Genomic DNA, 18,830 nt, shown 5'->3' with positions numbered 1-18,830 from the left:
TGACTGAGGGTATTGACAGCATAACAAATGCCTGGCCTGGTATTGACCAGATACATTAGGGACCCTATGAGCTGCTTGTACAAGGTAGGATCAACTTCTTTATCTTCAGATGCATCGATCTTCTTCTAGTTGGTAATCATTAGAGTATCCATAGGTCTATAGTCCTGCATTCTAAACCTTTTCAAAAAAATTGTAGCATATCTTCCTTGTCCAAGGAAAATTCCACCCTTTTGCTGCCAAACTTCCAACCCCAGAAAATAATGCATCCGTCCCAAATCCTTCATGTCAAATTCTGTAGCTAGGTTTTCTTTGCAATCTTTGATGAGCCTAAATAAACCTATTAGAAAAAGATCATCCACATATAACACCAGAATTAGAGGTTCATTCTCTACAATCAAATAGTAGAGGTTGGGATCTGTGTCACTCTTGACAAATCTCATCTTCTGCAAGTAACCATCAATTCGACCGTACCATGCTCTAGGCACTTGTTTAAGCCCTTTGGTTGTTCAATGTATACTTCTTCTTCTATCACCCCGTTCAAGAACGCAATCTTGACGTCCATCTGGTGAATCTCCCACCCCATCTGTGCTGCAAGGGATATCACAGATCTAATAGAAGTATACCTGGCTACTGGGGCGAAGGTTTCTTCGTAGTCTATTCCTTCCTTCTGAGCATACCCCTTAGCCACGAACCTGGCTTTGTATTTTTCCACACTGCCATCTGCAGCATATTTAACCTTGTAGATCCATCTCGAACCTACAACTGACCTGTCCTGAGGTCTAGGTACCACTTCCCAGACATCATTGACCATTATGGAACTGTATTCCTCCACCATAGCATCTACCCATACTTGATGTTGAACGGCCTCCTTAAAGCTAGAGGGTTCTCTAACCTGAGCCACTAAGGTTTGGTCTCTATCTGGTTGTCTATGCTCCCCTTTCTCGTTCCTAGGAGCTACAACGAAATCCTCTACATCTCGTAGTATCTGTCAAAGTTCCCGGCTCGTTCTTCCACTGGTAGTGAGTAGATCTATTTTCTCCTCCTTCTAAGACTCCCCCTGCAATGATACCTCTGGATTCTTGTCTTTTGGAGAAATATTGGTGCTAGTTTCTGTTAGTCGAAGTCGCTGGATCAATGGATGATCATTTGACTACTCTTCAGAAGGAATTTCTCAGGATTTCCTAAAAGCTCTGTCCTCCATGAACTTTACATCCCGGCATACTACGATCTTCCTATTTCCGAGAAGATAGATTCTATATGCCTTAGCATTCTCGCTATATCCCACAAGATATCATTTTGCTGCAATTTGATCCAACTTCTTCCTCTTTTCTTCGAGTATATGGCAGTATGCCAAACTCCCAAATATTCTGAAATGATTCACCTCAGGCTTCTTGTTGGTGAAGACACTCTCTGGAGTAATCTTACCTAATGCCTTATGAGGAGTCTTGTTTTGGACATATATTGTTGTGTTGCATGCTTCTGCCCATAGAAATTTGGGCATATCCTGATCATACAACATTGCCCTTGCTGCTTCAACAATAGTCCTGTTCTTCCCCTCTGCTACTCCATTCTGCTCTGAATTATATGGAGTTGTCCATTCTCTTCTGATGCCTTCCTTTGCACAGATATTAGTGAAGTCCTTATCAATGTACTCTCCACCATTGTCTGAGTGCAACACTTTTATCCTCTTCCCTGCCAGATTCTCAACCAGAGCCTGAACTCTTTGAATCGATCAAAAACCTCATCCTTGGTTTTTAGGAAGTAGATCCAAGTCTTCTTGGAATGGTCATCAATGAAGGTGACGAAGTATTCGACACCACTAAGAGCTTTTGTGGACATGGGTCCGCAGATATCTGAGTGTATCAATCCCAGAACACTCTTAGCCCTACTGTTACTTCTAAAATAAGCCGCTTTGCCATACTTGCCTAGTGCGCACACTCTGCATACATCGTCTCGTTTGGTACTTAATTCTGGGACTCCTGTGACTGTCCTTTTGAGAATTCTTAGAGCCCCATGGTGTAAGTGCCCCATCCTCCTGTGCCATAATTCATTCAAATATTTTTCTCCATTGTTGCTTATCAGTGCCATTCGAGATTCTAGCTGTAGCTTATACAGTCTATTACTTCTAACTCCAATTTGGACCTTCTTCTTCCAACTTGGATGTTTGACATATACTTTCTTCCCCATGAAGAAAACATCATAGCCCTCGTTTTGTAACAAGGATACAGAGAATAAGTTCATCCCCAATCCACGCACATGCAGCACATTGGTAGCTCGAAGTCGATCCCCTACTTCTGTTTGAAAAACTATAGTACCTCTTCTTACGGGGGTACATTTTGACTTATTTCCCATGGTAGTTTGGAATTTCATCTGTTCTTCTTGATAGCTCGAGAAACATTCTCTTATTCCTATCATGTGCGCAGAAGCTCCGCTATCAATATACCAAACCTCAGAGGAAGCAGAACTTGCCAAGCAAGCGACTTCTTTTTCCAGTCTGGAAGCTAGCATAGAATAGTCGTGATCCATATTCTTCGTGCTTTCCTCTTTCCCGGGAGAACTGCGTGGGTCATTTTGAGTTGTTTCTCCAGCATCATGCTCTCGACTCATTGCAGATTTTCTAATCCTGTTGCCCGATCTCAGCTCTGATACCATGTGAAAATTTCAAACAAGAAATTCTACTGCAGTAACTGATTTATTTCTCCTGCTTATTTTCCACAATAAGTTATTTACAAAACCCTTCAGTAAACATCAAAGTAAATTCTACTGCAGTGTCACAAAATAGCATAGAGAAAAGAACACTGAAATACAAGCATAAGAATCAATCGCATCAACACAGTTATTTTTGGACAATAGTCCCCGAAAAACCCAATGCGAGAAAACCGGTGCAGCAAATGAGGGTTTATTTATTATTCTTCAGCAACAATCTCTTTTCAAGGAATGATTTTGCAAAACATAGAGAAACCTCTGAGAAAACACCTAAGATAATTTTCCTCCTCCCTCTGGAGAAATTCTGACACCCCACTGAGCCTCCAACCTTTACTGCGTCATCTCTGCGTGAGAACTACGTCCCTAGTTGCGTTGTCTCTCAGAGCTATCCTTTGCGCTATTGCTCTGATGCACTACGTCACCTCCTCCTCAGTCTCTGAGTGATGTTGATGCCCTCCTCTTCCTTCACCCTGCAACTCTCCCTCTGAAATCGAACTCTCACTTCTTGAGAATTGATTTCCCTCGGGTTATTGAGTATTTGCCTGGTGTGTCTCTAAATGACTCTCAAGTCTTCCTTTATACTTTTCCTATTGAGATATCAATGGTCGTGATCTAATCTCTAATCAATGGCTAAGATTAAATTAGACTTGATCCTAGTCTCTTAGAAGTTTCTCACGCATATTTTCATTAGTACCCAATAATATTTTTATTTTCCTAAGTTTAGACTTAGGAACCCCATTAAAAATATTAATTATTTTAATAAAATACAATCCGGGTGGAATTTCACCAAACGATTTCTAGGTCTTGTAGGTCTCATGTGTTCTAGCCCCTCCACAAAATTTCAAAGCTACAGCACATCCGCTGCTACCCAAAATCAACAAACACCGCTCTTGGGGCCATGGTTATTTCAAAGTTTTAGTCTTTTTGGAGAAAGACAGATCAAGCAGCCTCAAAAAGAGTCAAGGACACAGTGTTAGATGATGCTTGGTGGGAGAGGGTAGATCCCACTGTTAAGATCATGTGACATGGACCCTATCATTGCTTTGCTACGATTTGCAAATACAGACCAACCCATCCTAGGAGAGGTTTATGAGGGATGGGATTCCACGATTGAGTCTTTGAGGACGATTATTTTAAGGAGTGAGTGCCCCGAGTATGAAACATCATCAAAGGCCTTCTTCACCACCATACAGGATATTCTTGTCAACAAATGGGACAAGAATTGCACACCTTTGCATTGTCTGGCTCACTCATTGAACGCAAAATACTACAGCCATAAGTCGCTAAATGGTGGACCTTCCCACAAATTCCCTTCTCGCATGGATGGTGAAATTTCACAGGGGAGGAAGGATGCATTGAGACAGATTTTTCAAGATAGAGCATCCCTTGATGAGGTGGAGGATGTCTTAGCATAGTTTTCCACTGGCACTAGGCGATTTGCAGGCTATGATGTGATTAGAGACAGGGGGCTAAGAAGCCCTATTCTTGGTGGGCAACTCATGGGGCAACAAGCCCTCCTCTACAGCAGTTAGCCATGAGGCTCTTCTCTCAGGTGATTTCATCCTCTCGATGCAAGAGGAATTGGAGCACATATGGGAATTTGTATAGTGTCAAGAAGAGTAGGCTTGAGCAATCCAAGGTAGAGACAATGGCGTATTTGCACACTAACCTGCATCTTATTTACAAGCAGAGGGATGAGTGGTTGAAGGGAAAGACAAATATGTGGGATGTCTTTCCTGATGATATGGGTTTGGACAACAGTTTTGAGTTGGCATTGGCCAACTTGGATCTTAATGACCTAGTGCTAGATCATGTCACTTTTGATGATCGTGATATTGTTGAGGGGTCATCCTCCACACCAACAAATGCAAATATGACATTGGATACAGAGGAGGAGGATGCAGCAGAGGAGAGCAGTGCTGACCATGATAGTGATGTTGATTTTGATGAAGATTGATGACTCTTGAGTCATGAGCTACCTACTACCTTGCTATTTCTATTTGCCATTGGCATTGCTATTACCTATGTAATACATTTTGATTTTGATGACTTAATGAGAAAACTGCAGCTTCTTGTCTTTCTCCTAGTGAATCATTGATGAATCTGTCACAATTGTATTTGTATGCATAATGTTACTTTGTAAAACTTACAAATTTTAAATTTACAATGTAGAATCTAGATCTGTCTGAATTTGTATCATGAATGAGAATTTGTGTAAGAAATATCTATTTAGTATTAAATTTTAATATATAACATGTCCTAATGTGTCATGTTCTGGGGGGTCAACGTGCCTGTATTGGACACTCGAATTTTCGTGTCCTGCATGTCCCATGTCCCCATGTCAGGTGACATAGTTTAAAACCAATAATAGTATTCCTAAACCAGTCACAACCTAGTCGTCCAACTCCAATCACAAGCAGCAGCAAGTTTTAGTTTTCCATCCATCTCTACCTCCTGGGTTTATCTGCATTAGGAAGACATATATATTCATGCATGATCTTGTTTTGACTAATTTCACTTTTTTATAATGCCTATGCAATAAATTTCAGTAATGAATGACAAACTTAAGTACAAACATTTATCTTTCAAGAACTCAAAGTTCAACACAAACAGAAATAAAATATGCAATATACATGGGGTTTTAATAGCAGAGGAGTTATAGTTTAAAAATGATAACAGTGGTGCTACTCCAGTCACAGCCAGAATCAAATTTTAAATTGCCATCCATCCCTACCTGCTGAGTTTCTATGCATCAGGAAGTAATATATATTAACGAAATATCATGTTTTAGCTATCTCCAGTTTGTTATAATGCCTACAGCAAATAGCAAATGGTGTACCACCTTCAGGTGATGGCCATAGGTTCCCATGATTTACAATCTCGGATGATTCATCTCCAGACATTCTCAAATCCTATAATGCCTACAGAATAAATTTCCAATAATGAACGAAAAAGTGAACTACAAACATTTTGCTTTGAAGGAATCAAACATTTTGGTTTGTTACAGGCTACAGCCAATTCTATTTTACTTCGCTGGAAAAAATACAGATAAAGCACGTGGCCAAAAAGAACAGTGACAGCAATAGAAAAGAAGCTGAAAAAAAATACTTTCGAATAGACAATTCTGGTGCTTGGTCTTTCTTTAACAAGGCTAGCCAAGGATCCCCACCAAGATGTGGGGATGGAGGACTTCTTCTCCTGAATGATAATCGCTGTTACAAATTCAAGGCAGGGTCGGGGGCAAGGGGAACCAATAATGATGCTGGGCTGTCTGCTTTAAAAGTTATTATTGATGATTGCTGCTGAAAAAGCCTAAAGGAGTTTCTCATATTCATATTTATGGTGATTCTTCAGTGATAGTCAAATTGGTAAATGGGGTATATAGGATGCTGAATCTGTTCTCGAGGCCCATGTTGGAGGAAGTTGTACTTTTTTGTGATGTTTTTAACACTATTTCTTTCTCACATGTATAAAGGGTAAATAACAAAGATGCAGATTTCATTTCTAAGGCTGGCCTATCTCTGGATGCTGGTATATGGACTGTTCTGGAATCAAGGGACGGGCACACTCAGCAAACAGTCAGGCAGTTTATTCCATAACTCTTATCTTGCAGTCTTGCTTCCATTCTTCATGAAGAAGCTGGCTTGAGTGGGCCTAATGGTTAAGGGCATATGTTTCCTCCTAAGAGGTCACAGGTTCAAAGCCAGAGAAGGGTAGAATATGTATGTGTTTACAGACTTAAGCAGTCAAATCGTTGCATGGAGGTGGGTCCCTTGTCCCATAAACAAGGGGGTCTCATACACCAATTTGGTGTCTGGCTTGGCTGTGACCTTAAAATTGGATTATTATTATTATTATATATGCTACCTAAAGTGTTGGCTGCTGCTCACTTCTTCTTTTCAGATGTTCTCTGTCATTTGATGATTAGGTTAGTGGGGGTTGTGTTTCACACCATCTGTGCTGCTGTTTTCATTCGATAATGTTTAGTTTTCTGGGCTGTTTGGACATTATGTTTATAGATAAGGTATTGGACTTTGTTTACAGAACTTTATGAGATCTTATTTTGGAAAGATAGTGCAAAATGGTGGGCTAATCTTTTTTCCTGTAATCAAGGTGGAACATTTTGTTCATTTTTCCCCTCAAGGGGTAAGTTCCTTCACGTTATCATCAGAGTAATAGCTGTTGCTCTTTTTTGAAAACCATTCTTGGATGGTTGGGAATGCATCTTTCATGTAAAGAATATATTTTATTTCTTATGACTAACACAATTCCTTCTGGGAAAAAAGTAGACACAATTTTGAAAAGGTTTGAATTCTGTGACAGAAGTAGCCACAATTTTAACAAGATTTTTATACAAAATATAAAAATTAAAGTACTTCCTACACAAAACTACTGAGAAAATGCATTGAACGTTAACTAATACACCTCCTAGTCTATAATCACAAGAATGTGCACTGTACACAGGCAGTAACAGGGTAACCAGTGACTGTCAAACATCAAATAGCACCAATGTTGCCATCAGTAACTACATTTATTAATACTTGCGTAAGTATACTACATGCAAAAATCCTTGTGGTTTACTCTGGGGTCTTCTGCCAACTGTCCTTCCAAGGGAAATCAAATTTAACATTGAAAAAGAAGTTGAATATCATGTGATGTCTTAAGCAGTAACAATTTAGTATCGCAAGATTCCCATCCCTCGGCCTGCTCAGCCCATGTTTGATCAAGTTATTTAAATCAGTGTTGATAATATCGCCGAAATATCGGCGATATTCGCAAATATCGCGATATTTTCGGCGAGCCGAAATATCGCCCCCGAAAAATCGCAATATTTGCCTGTTTTTAATTTCTCGCGAGAATTCCGATATATCGGCGATATTTTCTAAAATATCGCGAGACAATGGCAAATATCGCCGGCGGCCTGTATAAAACGGTTTATGAGTTTTTAGAGTCATGTCATTTCGTTTTTGTGATCGCTGGAGACGGAACCGGTCGCTGCGAAGGAGGGTTTGGCTGCGGAGGGTTTGGCTGCCGAGAACAGGTATCTATCCACCCAAAACAGAGATCTTGAATGTATCTATCCACCCAAAACAGAGATCCGAATTACTTCTCTGTAATAAAGGTCCAGACTCCAAACTTATCACTGTTACATCCATCCAAAAATCTCATAGGTATAACCGTATATCTGAATTTTTGACGGTGTAAATGCAGAGACCCTGCCCACGTATATATAGTGGTTTGTCCCATAAATAAGCCGACCTGAACTTTTTCAAATAGGGGTGTCTATTAAATATTTGAGGTGAGCCGACATGAGTTCTTCTCGTTGTTTGGAGGCCGACTTCAAGAGGATGGCTAGTGCTTGTCGTTGGAGGGCTTCTAGACACTTTTGTAGACTCCTATACAATAACTTTCAATTGTGAAAAAAATTTAAACAGTTCTTCTATTATTCCAGTTGGGAGTTATAATCTGTTGTCTACTCTTGTCTCAATATAACACAGAGATATCTCAAATGCATCTACAGTCCCAAATTTTTACCTTCACCTGTAAACACAGGTTTTTCTTTCATTTGAGCCTTGTTTTCCATCTTGTCTGCCTGCAATCACAGATTTAGTCCAGCAAATACAATTCTCTAATTTTCCAATAATTTTCAGAACCTGTGATTAATATCTCAAGTTAAAATAATAATGAGAGACGAACTACAGCATATTTATAAAGGAAGCATAGATATTAGAATGTTCTGAAAGTTCTGCCTCGACTCCCCCACAGCATAAGAATCAAACATTTAAATTCCAGAGCTTGAAAATAATAAAAACAAATTAACTGTCATTTTCTTAAGAATTTTATATATTAAAAAAACAAGGGTTATATATTACATTTTTTAAAATTTATTTAATCTAGGCTGGGAGCTGTCTCTGAAATTTGAATTATAGATAATAAAAAGTTAAAAACCATTCACCATTGGCTGTATCAGAAATAAAATTATGCAGCAGAGTTTAAATCAGAGAGGTCAATGATCAATGATCAATCACAAATTGCAAAATCTCAGAAATAAAATTTCTTTCCTCCACTGATCTAAGAGATAAGGATGTTGTTTTGTAAAATGATGCGGTTATTAACTTATTTGTAATTTCGTATTACTTATTAAGTTACTAATTCCAAATTTTTTTTGGTGCTGTAGGTTTCCTTTTGAGTTAGCCCACTACAAAATACAAATATGCCAAAAAACTTGGACCCATTTTGGGAGTATGGGATCCCTGATGGTGGGACAAATCGTGCATATCTTGCATGCAAATTGTGTGGGACCAAGATGACAGGTGGGGTTACACGACTGAAATACCATCTTGCTAGACTCACTGGACATGATGTTGGCATTTGTGAAGTTTCTAGTCCAGAGCTTATACGAAAAGCTCTTGAGGCAATTGAAGAAAAGGACAGAAAGAAGGAAGAGGCGGAAAGAAACAAAGCTGAACGTGCAGGTAGATCTTTCGGGATATCTTCTCCTTGATTTTGATGTTGAGGGTAGTGGCCCTACTGGCCCTAGTGGGAGGGGCTCCACAACTCGCACACCATCACATGCTAGCGCTACTGCTAGTGTGAATGCGAGGTCATCATTTTTTGTTCCACGAACAGGAGCTGGAGCACAACCTGGCATAAAATCGCTTGTTAAAAAAAGGAGAAGCAAGAAGCAGATAGAGTCATGGGGAGGTGTATTTTTTGGAGCGACTTACCTCTCAGCATCACAAAAACCAATCCATTTTGGCAACCAATGTGTGATGCTATTGTTGTTGTGGGCCCAGGGTACAAAAGTGCCACATATGAGGAGTTGCGGGGGCCAATTCTTCAAGCAGAAAAATAGGACATCAACTCTAGATTGGCGGAGTTGAAAAAGACATGGGAAGTCACTGGATGCACAGTGATGTCTGATGGTTGGACAGATAAGAAGGGTAGGACCCTTCTAAATTTCTTGGTACATTGTCCTAAAGGTACCATGTTTATTAAATCGTTGGATGCATCAGAACATATCAAAGATGCAGCAACGATATGTGAGTTGTTAGATGGGTTCATTCAGGAGATTGGTGTGCAGAATGTGGTGCAAGTCATAACAGACAATGCAGCTAATTATGTGTCTGCCGGCAGAATGCTTATGGAGAGGCATCCCACATTGTTCTGGACTCCATGTGCAGCGCATTGTCTTGATTTGTTGCTTGAGGATATGGGGAAACTCTCCTTCATCAAGGAGGCAGTTGATATGGCTAGGAGCATCCCCAAGTTTATTTATAACCATGCTTTTGTTCTTAGCCTTATGAGGAGGTTCACTAGAAACAAGGAGTTGCGGCGTCCTGCCATCACACGTTTTGCCACAACCTTTATTACTCTTCAGTCTTTGCTTCGATGTCAGTTCGAGTTGAAGCAAATGTTTGTGTCTGATGATTGGCGTAATTGTAGATACAGCAGGAGACCTGATGGGAGAGCCATTGCAAAAATGGTGTACTCTGAGACATTTTGGCGTGGAGTACAAGAAGCATGTGCAGTTAGCGAACCTATAGTAAAGGTTCTTAGATTGGTGGATGGAGAGAAGCCTGCAATGCCTTATTTGTATGAGGGCATGGATAGGGCCAAGGAGGCCATTCGTTCCTATTATGCAGACAAGGGTTCTGCTGGCCTTAATAGGCAGATGATGTTATGGGATGTGATCGATAGTCGGTGGACAGGGATGCTTCATCGACCCATTCATGCAGCAGCACTCTTCCTCAACCCTGCATTTGCATACAAATGCAACTTTGGTTTTGATGGCGAGGTGATGGAAGGGCTCCATTCCTATATTCAGAGGATGGTACCTGATTCTGAGCTTCGTAGCAAAATCAAGCGCGAGGTACAGTGTTATCAAGATTGTGTTGGCCTATTTGGCTTTGATGATGCCATTAAGGAAAGGGACCTCTTCATGCCACGTAAGTGACAAGTCATCACTCATTAGAAATTAGAAATTTGAATTTAATTATGTTTTAACTTTTAACTTTTAACTTTTAAGTTTTTGAATTTTTTATTTCATTATTTTGTTGTAGATCTTTGGTGGCGAAGCTATGGTGCAAGGGCACCAAATTTGCAAAAATTGGCTATACGAATCTTGAGTCAAACATGTAGCTCTTCAGGGTGTGAGCGCAATTGGAGTGTATTTGAGAAAATACACGCCAAAAAGCGCAACAGGTATAACTTTGAACTCAAGCCTTCAGTTGAGCAATTACACTTATTGTAATTTTTAATTTTTAATTTATGACCTTCAAGTGTCAAGAGTCAAGAGTCAAGACTCATTACTTTTTTTGACACTCTTACAGGTTGGAGTTCGCACGCCTCAACGATTTGGTGTATGTGCATTACAACATCCGACTTCGAGTGAGGCAAATAGAATCACCAGTGGATCCAGATGCCATTTCCTTAGACAATATTGATGTATTGTCTCCGTGGAGGGTGGAGTCTCAGGAGCCCATATTGGAGGAGTCACCTTCATGGTTAGAGCCAGTGGCAGATGATCCATTAGAGCAGGGGCAGCAAGAGGAGGACTCGGAGTCAGAGGAGCAGCAGCACTTAGAGGAGGAGCAGGAGGAGGAGGACACTGCGGGAGCATCAGCATCAACACCATCTGCTATAGATATAGGAGAGCATAGCTCCATGCCTATCACTCATTATTTGACATTAGGTGCAGAGGCAGTGTCAAGGCCTTCTACTACTAGGGGCAGGCCTGGCAAACAGCCCATCATGTTTTCCCGTAAAAGGGGGAGAGGGCAGTAGATAGATAGCTGCTAGTTTTATTTGTTATGCTACATGTAACTCATGATGATGAGATACTTTTATTATTATATGTGATGTTATTTTGTATTGGTTCTCCACATTTGAGTCCTTGAATGGACAATTATCAGGGATTAGCACGATTTGGTATCGCCTTTGATATATCATTTCTATTTGACATCATATATATCAGTGTTTTCTTCATATTTATGTGCCAATGTGTTTATTTCATGTTGTTATTGCTTTATATGTTTAAAAATCTGAAAAAAATGAATATATTATGCATTTTTTATGCTTGCTTTTGTTGTTTAAATTCTGAACATGAAGATGTTGCTTTAAAAATTAAAATAGTTTCTTGAGTGTTTGCTGGGCACTGTATAGTTATACTCATTTAATGCCAATTTTTTGTTTTTTTTGTGCCCTAGGTTTGAATTAGTTCACTACAAATGTCAAATATGCCAAAAGCCTTGGACCCATTTTGGGAGTATGGGGAGGCTGTTGGTGGGGCAAATCAGGCATATATATCATGCAACTTGTGTGGGACCAAGATGTCAGGAGGGATTACACGATTGAAATACCATCTGGCTAAACTCTCTGCATATGATGCAGATGTGATGCCTTGTATGGTTTCTAGTGCAGAGGTTATACAAAAAGCTCGTGAAGCAATTGCTGAACAAGACAGAAAGAAAGCTGCTAGGGAGAGGCCAATGGTCTCAGATAGATAGCTGCTAGTTTTATTTGTTTTGCAACTTTTGCTACATATAAGTTTATAACTCATGATGATGAAATACTTTTAAAGTTTTATATATGTGATGTTGTTTCGTTTGAGTCCTTGATTGGACAATTATCATTATCAGGGATCAGCAGGATATGTGATGTTATTTTGTTTGAGTCCTTGATTGGACAATTATCAATTTATCACTATCAGGGATCAGTAGGATATGTGATGTTATTTTGTTTGAGTCCTTGATTGGACAATTATCAGGGATCAGCAGGATTTGGTATCGCCTTTGAAGTTTGATGTATCATTTCTATTTGACATCATATATATCAATGCCTTCTTCATATTTATGTGCCAATGTGTTTAGTTCATGTTGTTATTGCTTTATATGTTTAGAAATCTGAAAAAAAATGAATATATTATGCATTTTTTATACTTGCCGACATTTGCCGATATTTGCGCCGATATTGCCGATAAGATATTTTCCGGACCCTCGCCGATATTTTCCCGATACCGATATTATCAACACTGATTTAAATAACAGGAAGGATAACAATGCCTTCTTCCTCCTTCCAGAATCTAATATTAAATCCATCTTTCCCTCCACAATAACATCAAGTTTTCTGAATTTATATGTTTCCATAACAGTTTATGGGCAGCATACAAAGCAAAGAATAATGCACAACTACCAGTTACGAAGATTAAACATTTATGTGGGATCTATTCCCACATGCAGAAAGAACACAAACCCAATAGTTAACTTAAACAGAGAGCAAACCGTACCTGTGCATGTGTATAATGGAGATTGAGTATTAAGGTCCCAGAATCTAACAGTAGTATCACCAGAACCACTCGCCAGATGTCGTCCATCTGGGCTGAATGCTACTGAAAGAACAGCCTCTGTATGCCCTGCAGGATTATAATAATGTAAGTAAAAGCATATGAAAGTTCTTGGCAATCACAAGGGAGAATGACAAAAGTGCCTCTGTTAACAGAGTAATATAGAATACTTTTGCACCAGAAACTTTAAGCCCCTAAAGATTGGAAAGATTGTGCAGATATAAGTAAAATTTCAATTTTTAAACCCAGCCAGATGCTAGTATATAGACAAGTGTACGCAGCTCAATACCTCATTCAATACATTCAATATTAATCAAACTATTCCAACCACCAGTAAAGCCTGGGTGTAATTTACAGACCATGAAGGCAATATGTTCTAAATAATTTTTATCTGTGGGGCCACTAAAAAGAGAGCATTTGGTACCATGTTTCCTTGACATTCAACCAAAGACCAAAGTAAAAAAGGATGCCATTTTCATCTGATAAATAAGCTTGCAGAATAACTTAGAAGTTGGCATCTTAAGTGTCTTGGAAGAAACAACATTGTGATAAAAAAGAATTATTTCATCAAAGCTAAGAGAATTAAGACACTAGGCAAAATTAATCAAACTGATTCACCAAAACATAAAGCATCACGGATAAGCACAATGAAAACTATATTGCAGATATCAATACATAATTAGAGAAAGCAAGAGAAGACTTATTTTCATTATCATTAAAGTTTAAAGTTTAAACAGGTCTGCCAATATCAGGAACTATAGAATTGCTCTTCAACCTGAATGGGCCTTCACACACCTTTTTCATCTACATGTTTCCTAACACTGCAAGATAATACAAGTTATTTCATTACTTGTTAGAAAGAGCAATGATATGTTATGACATACAACAGGAGTTTTTAAGACAGCTCACTGGCGAAATAGACGAGTTCACCAAGGGACATCACCCTATAAAGGCGTTTGAGACTGCGAAATCATCATCTGACAATTATAGCTTGTACTTTGTACTTTGTTGTTGTATGATTTGTGTGGATCTACTTAACTGGGAACTTAAGTGCAAAAACAGGGATGAGAAGCCCAGGAAGCAGCACAGAAACATTTCTAGGGCATTTCCCATCCAGAAAGAAAGAAACCATGGTAATGTCCACAAATGACCAAAAAACGTCAATGGGACTAGAAAGTACAACATGTGACACTGGCAATGTGAACAAGCCGATGGGAACTCCTATGCACAAAAATAACTACAAATAAAAATAAAGAATACCAAAGGGTAAACACAAGAGATGAAACCCAGACTGAAAAAAAGGAAATAGGTAAAGCTCTATGCAAGAAGAGAAACATCAATCTGCACCAGAAAAAGAGGGAGCTAGCATTGTTGTTGCCAACCATACTTAAGGTACCAAATAATTTTGTGGGGTAGTTGGCTGCTACATGCTGGATCTCTCCGAACCTCTGAAGTTGTGATGGAAGAAAACTAGGGTATATACCTAACTCCTTAGCCTAGCTGGAAACCTGTCCCAGCCCTAAACCAAGTGCTGGAATGGGAATGTCTAGGTGATTTCACAACAAATATGGGTTCTCTCTCAGCAAAATAACAGAGAGAGCACCTATTGGATTTACATGCACATGATCATAGATAGGTGTACACAGAAAGATAAGAAAGAGAACACATTGCTTCATAATGAGTGATGCAAGGTCTCATTACGAAGTGTGAAAAGATAATAAGAAAATTTTATTTAAGTCTGACAAATGACCATAAATAGGTCAAAGGCACTGCTAGCTACATCAGAATCAATACATAGTGGGAGCGCAAGTGCAGCTCCTATTATAGCATATCTAACCTATGAGGTCAAAGACCTAAAGTCTATCATCTAAAACAAAAAAGATAAAAAGCTAGCTATCCTAGAGAAGAAAGAAACCCTATCAAGATTTCAAGAGCCAAGAAAAATGTCTCTATTGAATGTGTCTAGAAAATGTGCTCAAGGTTTCAGGGTTCCATTAACAATTGATGAGAAGAAGAAGCTATTAACCTCTAAATATGTGCTCACAATAGGTGGATCTCCCCTACCATCCAAGGATGAAGCAAAGAAACCCCTAATGGAGAACTGCCAAATGAACTAGAAGATCTGGAAGCACTGGAAGATCTAGGCACAACATGCTACTTGGAAGAGGCCACTCTCCACTAAGATCTAGATGAGAAGCAAGAAGTGTGTTTGCTGTGAAAGATAGAATACCCAAAACCAAACCCAACAGCATCGTAAGGGTCTCACAAGTGAAGCTTGAGGGTCTCCTCAACATCTCATGGATTTGGAAGCTGAGGTGGAATTGCTCTCTACTTACCTCTTGGTGCCACTATGTGTAAGCACAAGGAAAAAATAGGAGATCATCCTGGTACTATCTAGTGGTGGGTTTAATCTAAGGAAAGAAAATATAAGCCCAAAAGCCTCCCACACATATAATACCAAGCACCACTTGTTCGAATACAAGCAAAAGATGGAGAGGGACTTTTGGGACTCCAATGAAAAGGCAATTGTATCCACTTCAGATCTCATAGTAGATGGGGCATCCAAAAATGAAATCCATCCTTCTCAGTCTTCTATAGGTGGTAGAGTCGAAAAACCTAGACCACTTGCAGAATATGGTCATTGGCTTCTGCCTAAAGCCAATGAGAACGAACCAGAAATGGTCATGAAGAATCTTGAAAGCATCTGCGGCAAAGTACACCTATATGTCGGAAAAAAATTCAACCCCACCAGGGATAGTCTTTAAGGCGCAACGCTCAGAGAAGGGATTGTCACCTGCTTCCAACTCTCTCCATTTAAGCTCTCTCCTAGGTAAGCTAAGGTGGATGATCCTAAATATGATTATTGAAGGAAAACGTGCTGGAGATAACAACCGCTAGGAGATAAAGGGAAGGGAAATTACCATTCAATATAACTTGGATTAAAGGTTAATTATCAAGTATGATTATTAATGAGCAATGTAGATATCGAAGATAGATTCGATTAAATCAATATGACGTCCAACAAGATATATAGATGATACACCAATGCCTTATAAACAATGCTCAAATAAAGATATTGTATTGCAAATGAAAATAATATTCCAAGTTACAAGGATAACAATGTTGCAAGACAAGCATTAGTACAAGAGATAGCACAATGTTGAAATGTGAGCAATAAGATAGAACTTCTTGTTGAGAAATCTAGGGCATTGATATTAGGTGATTTCTTTGAGAGATAACTGCTTGTGAATGCTTTTTACCTTCTAGATTAGATTCTCTCTTTAGATTATTTTTGTGTTTTTATTTCATCAAACAGATTACAATGCATAAACAATAAAGAGACAAAAGACACAGAATGTAGGCTATTCGCCAAGGCCAAAACCTCTCCCACTTGAGAGGAGACCATACACAGAATCTTTTTCTTATAGAGACTCCAATTGACAAATACCAAGACCAAGACCCTTGACCTATTTGCCACTACAAGGCCAAGACACAAATCCTCCTTGATGAGATTCTTCCTGCAACGATCAAATCTCTGTTTCTTCCTCCTTCACAGCTACTCATCAAAATTTCGGTCCCTTGGTTCAATTCCGCACTCCTTGGTTCTAGTTCAGAAAACCTTAACACATGAGCTTGACCAACTTTGACCTTATATCTTCTTAGCTCTAGAAGGAGACTTCTTCTTGACACTTTGGCTTTGTCTTTCATCTGAAATCCTCTCTCATTGTGACTGTAATACCTCGGCCTTCTTTCCACAATACACAAATCTGCAATCTCGCACGTGGAGGTAAGTTGGCCCAAAAGCAATCTCAAAACAACACTAGCGACCTCGCTACTCATTTCCTTCTTCCACACTGGTTATTAGGCTCCCTTGATGACCTTCACACTTCTTACTAGCTTCAGATCTTGACTGAATTACTTCTCTGAAATTCTGTTGTGAAATGTAATCTAAACTACCCTATTTATAGTTGTTTGCCCATGTATATAAGTCGGCATGAGATGATTGTGAGACGACATGTCTATTTGAGAGATTATATTATTCTTTTGATGCTGACTTGAAGGAGGTGACTTTTTCTTGGTCTTGGAGGGCCTTCTTATAAGTTTTATGACTCACACAAAAATGTAACATGCCCAAGAAAGGTCCTTCATAAACGACATAGACTCGTATTGACTTTTATGACTAGATGACAAATCCTAAAGGCTCACAATAGGAGCCATCACTAAACATAAAATCTCTTGCTCATGAAACCCATGAGACAAGCATTACAATAATAATTTTATTTTTCTTCTTTACATCAATTACATAAAATCGTAATTACATATGTCATTATGAAGATCGAACCTAGTTACACTTTTCAACACTCCCTCTTAACTAGGGAGGTATTCATAATGGTACTTGGTCATTCACAATCCAAAGAATTTCTCATAAGAAGAGTCGGATTGGTAGCCCATCTGTTTAGCATCATATCAACCAGCATTGTCACATAGCAAGGCCTTGACTAACAGCTCTATCTCTCCACAAGATCTGAGCATAATGTTGGCGAGACCAATGATGTATCGACAACCTCAACATTGTCTCTCTCGGAACATACCCCACACAGGTTCTCAGGGTGTGTTCCACTAGGACTATTCTTATCTTGGATTCTCAATCCTCAAAGAATATCGGTCCTCTACAACTACTCTTATCTTGGATGCCCTAACTCATCCTCAAAGAGTATCGGATGCTAGATGTTTACCCAATCCTCCATTTTGTCTTCCCACGTGAAGACAAGAATGATGTGTCTATCTCTCCCTCTTAATAAGGGGGGACATATCTATTCCAATAAAGGAATGTACCCATTCCTACGAAAGGATGTGCCTAAGCTCCCTCTTGGCTTAGGAATTTCCAAGTTTCTTCCAAGTAAGAAACTTGTTTCCAGACTCCCTCTTAATTAGGGACCTACAGCAACTCCTCGGGTGGAGAGGATGGGACAACCAGCTGCTTGAAGAACTCCTCACGATGTCATGAACTTATTTTCGTTATCCAAGAGTCTTCATGTTTGGGACTTCTACATAGGACACCGACCATCTGTCACTTTCATCTATGATTCAGCGATGTCATCGTCAGAAAGTGATCCATCAATCCATATCTGGCCTTCCTTCATGCCATGTTTACTTAAGAGTCTTTCATCCTACTACATGTGCATCGGTGGTGGAAGACATCCATAGATCTTCCCTCAGAAGCCCTGCATAAATCCATCCAGATATTTGTTCAAAAATAAAGGAATGAACATTAAAATCAACATTACCTTTGTGATGGTCTTTCATCATGACATCTTCTAGTTTGCATCAACATCCTGCATACATATCGACACATCTCCCAAACATATATATTGTCAAGGGTCTCTTTCTTTTTCAGACTCCATCATGGTCTTCATATCTTCCATGGAGATATCCTAGTCAAATCTTCTTGGTCTTTCGAATGTTGATTGCCTTTACCATGGCTTCATATTCCATGATCTCTTCCTTCCTTTCTTCACACATTTCATTCCCAGGAGCTTGCAATCCTAGTTCTTCAATTGTAGTCAACCACCTCATACTTCATATGAGGACATATTATGTTGATTTCATCTAGTGAATGCATGCATTCCTACATCCTTTTGAGAGAGGAGATCCTTTCTTTTGATCATGCTCTTAAGATAGAGCATTGGTTTATGATATTTGCAACCATATGACATGACTTCCACAATATCAAATATAAGCATACATACCTCATTTTTCCTTTGGCTCATCCAAACTT

General features: G+C 39.2%; 1 protein-coding gene across 1 annotated transcript in view; it reads right to left on the bottom strand.

Moving 5' to 3' along the window:
- The window catches only part of LOC149189511 (WD-40 repeat family protein / notchless protein), a 253,629-nt gene that overhangs the window by 121,684 nt on the left and 113,115 nt on the right, over window positions 1-18,830 (bottom strand). The window contains exon 4 of the mRNA XM_089411822.1: window positions 12,995-13,120. Within this exon, the coding sequence (XP_089267948.1) occupies window positions 12,995-13,120 (126 nt within the window). The remainder of the gene's footprint in view (window positions 1-12,994; window positions 13,121-18,830) is intronic.

This window comes from Pinus tabuliformis, chromosome 3_1, assembly GCF_031772625.1.
Source record: "Pinus tabuliformis cultivar Carrire ecotype Pingquan chromosome 3_1, CPIR1, whole genome shotgun sequence".
NCBI classification, from domain to species: domain Eukaryota; kingdom Viridiplantae; phylum Streptophyta; class Pinopsida; order Pinales; family Pinaceae; genus Pinus; species Pinus tabuliformis.
The sequence above is the reverse complement of the archived record's forward strand: the minus strand, read 5'-3'. Positions and strand labels throughout refer to the sequence as shown.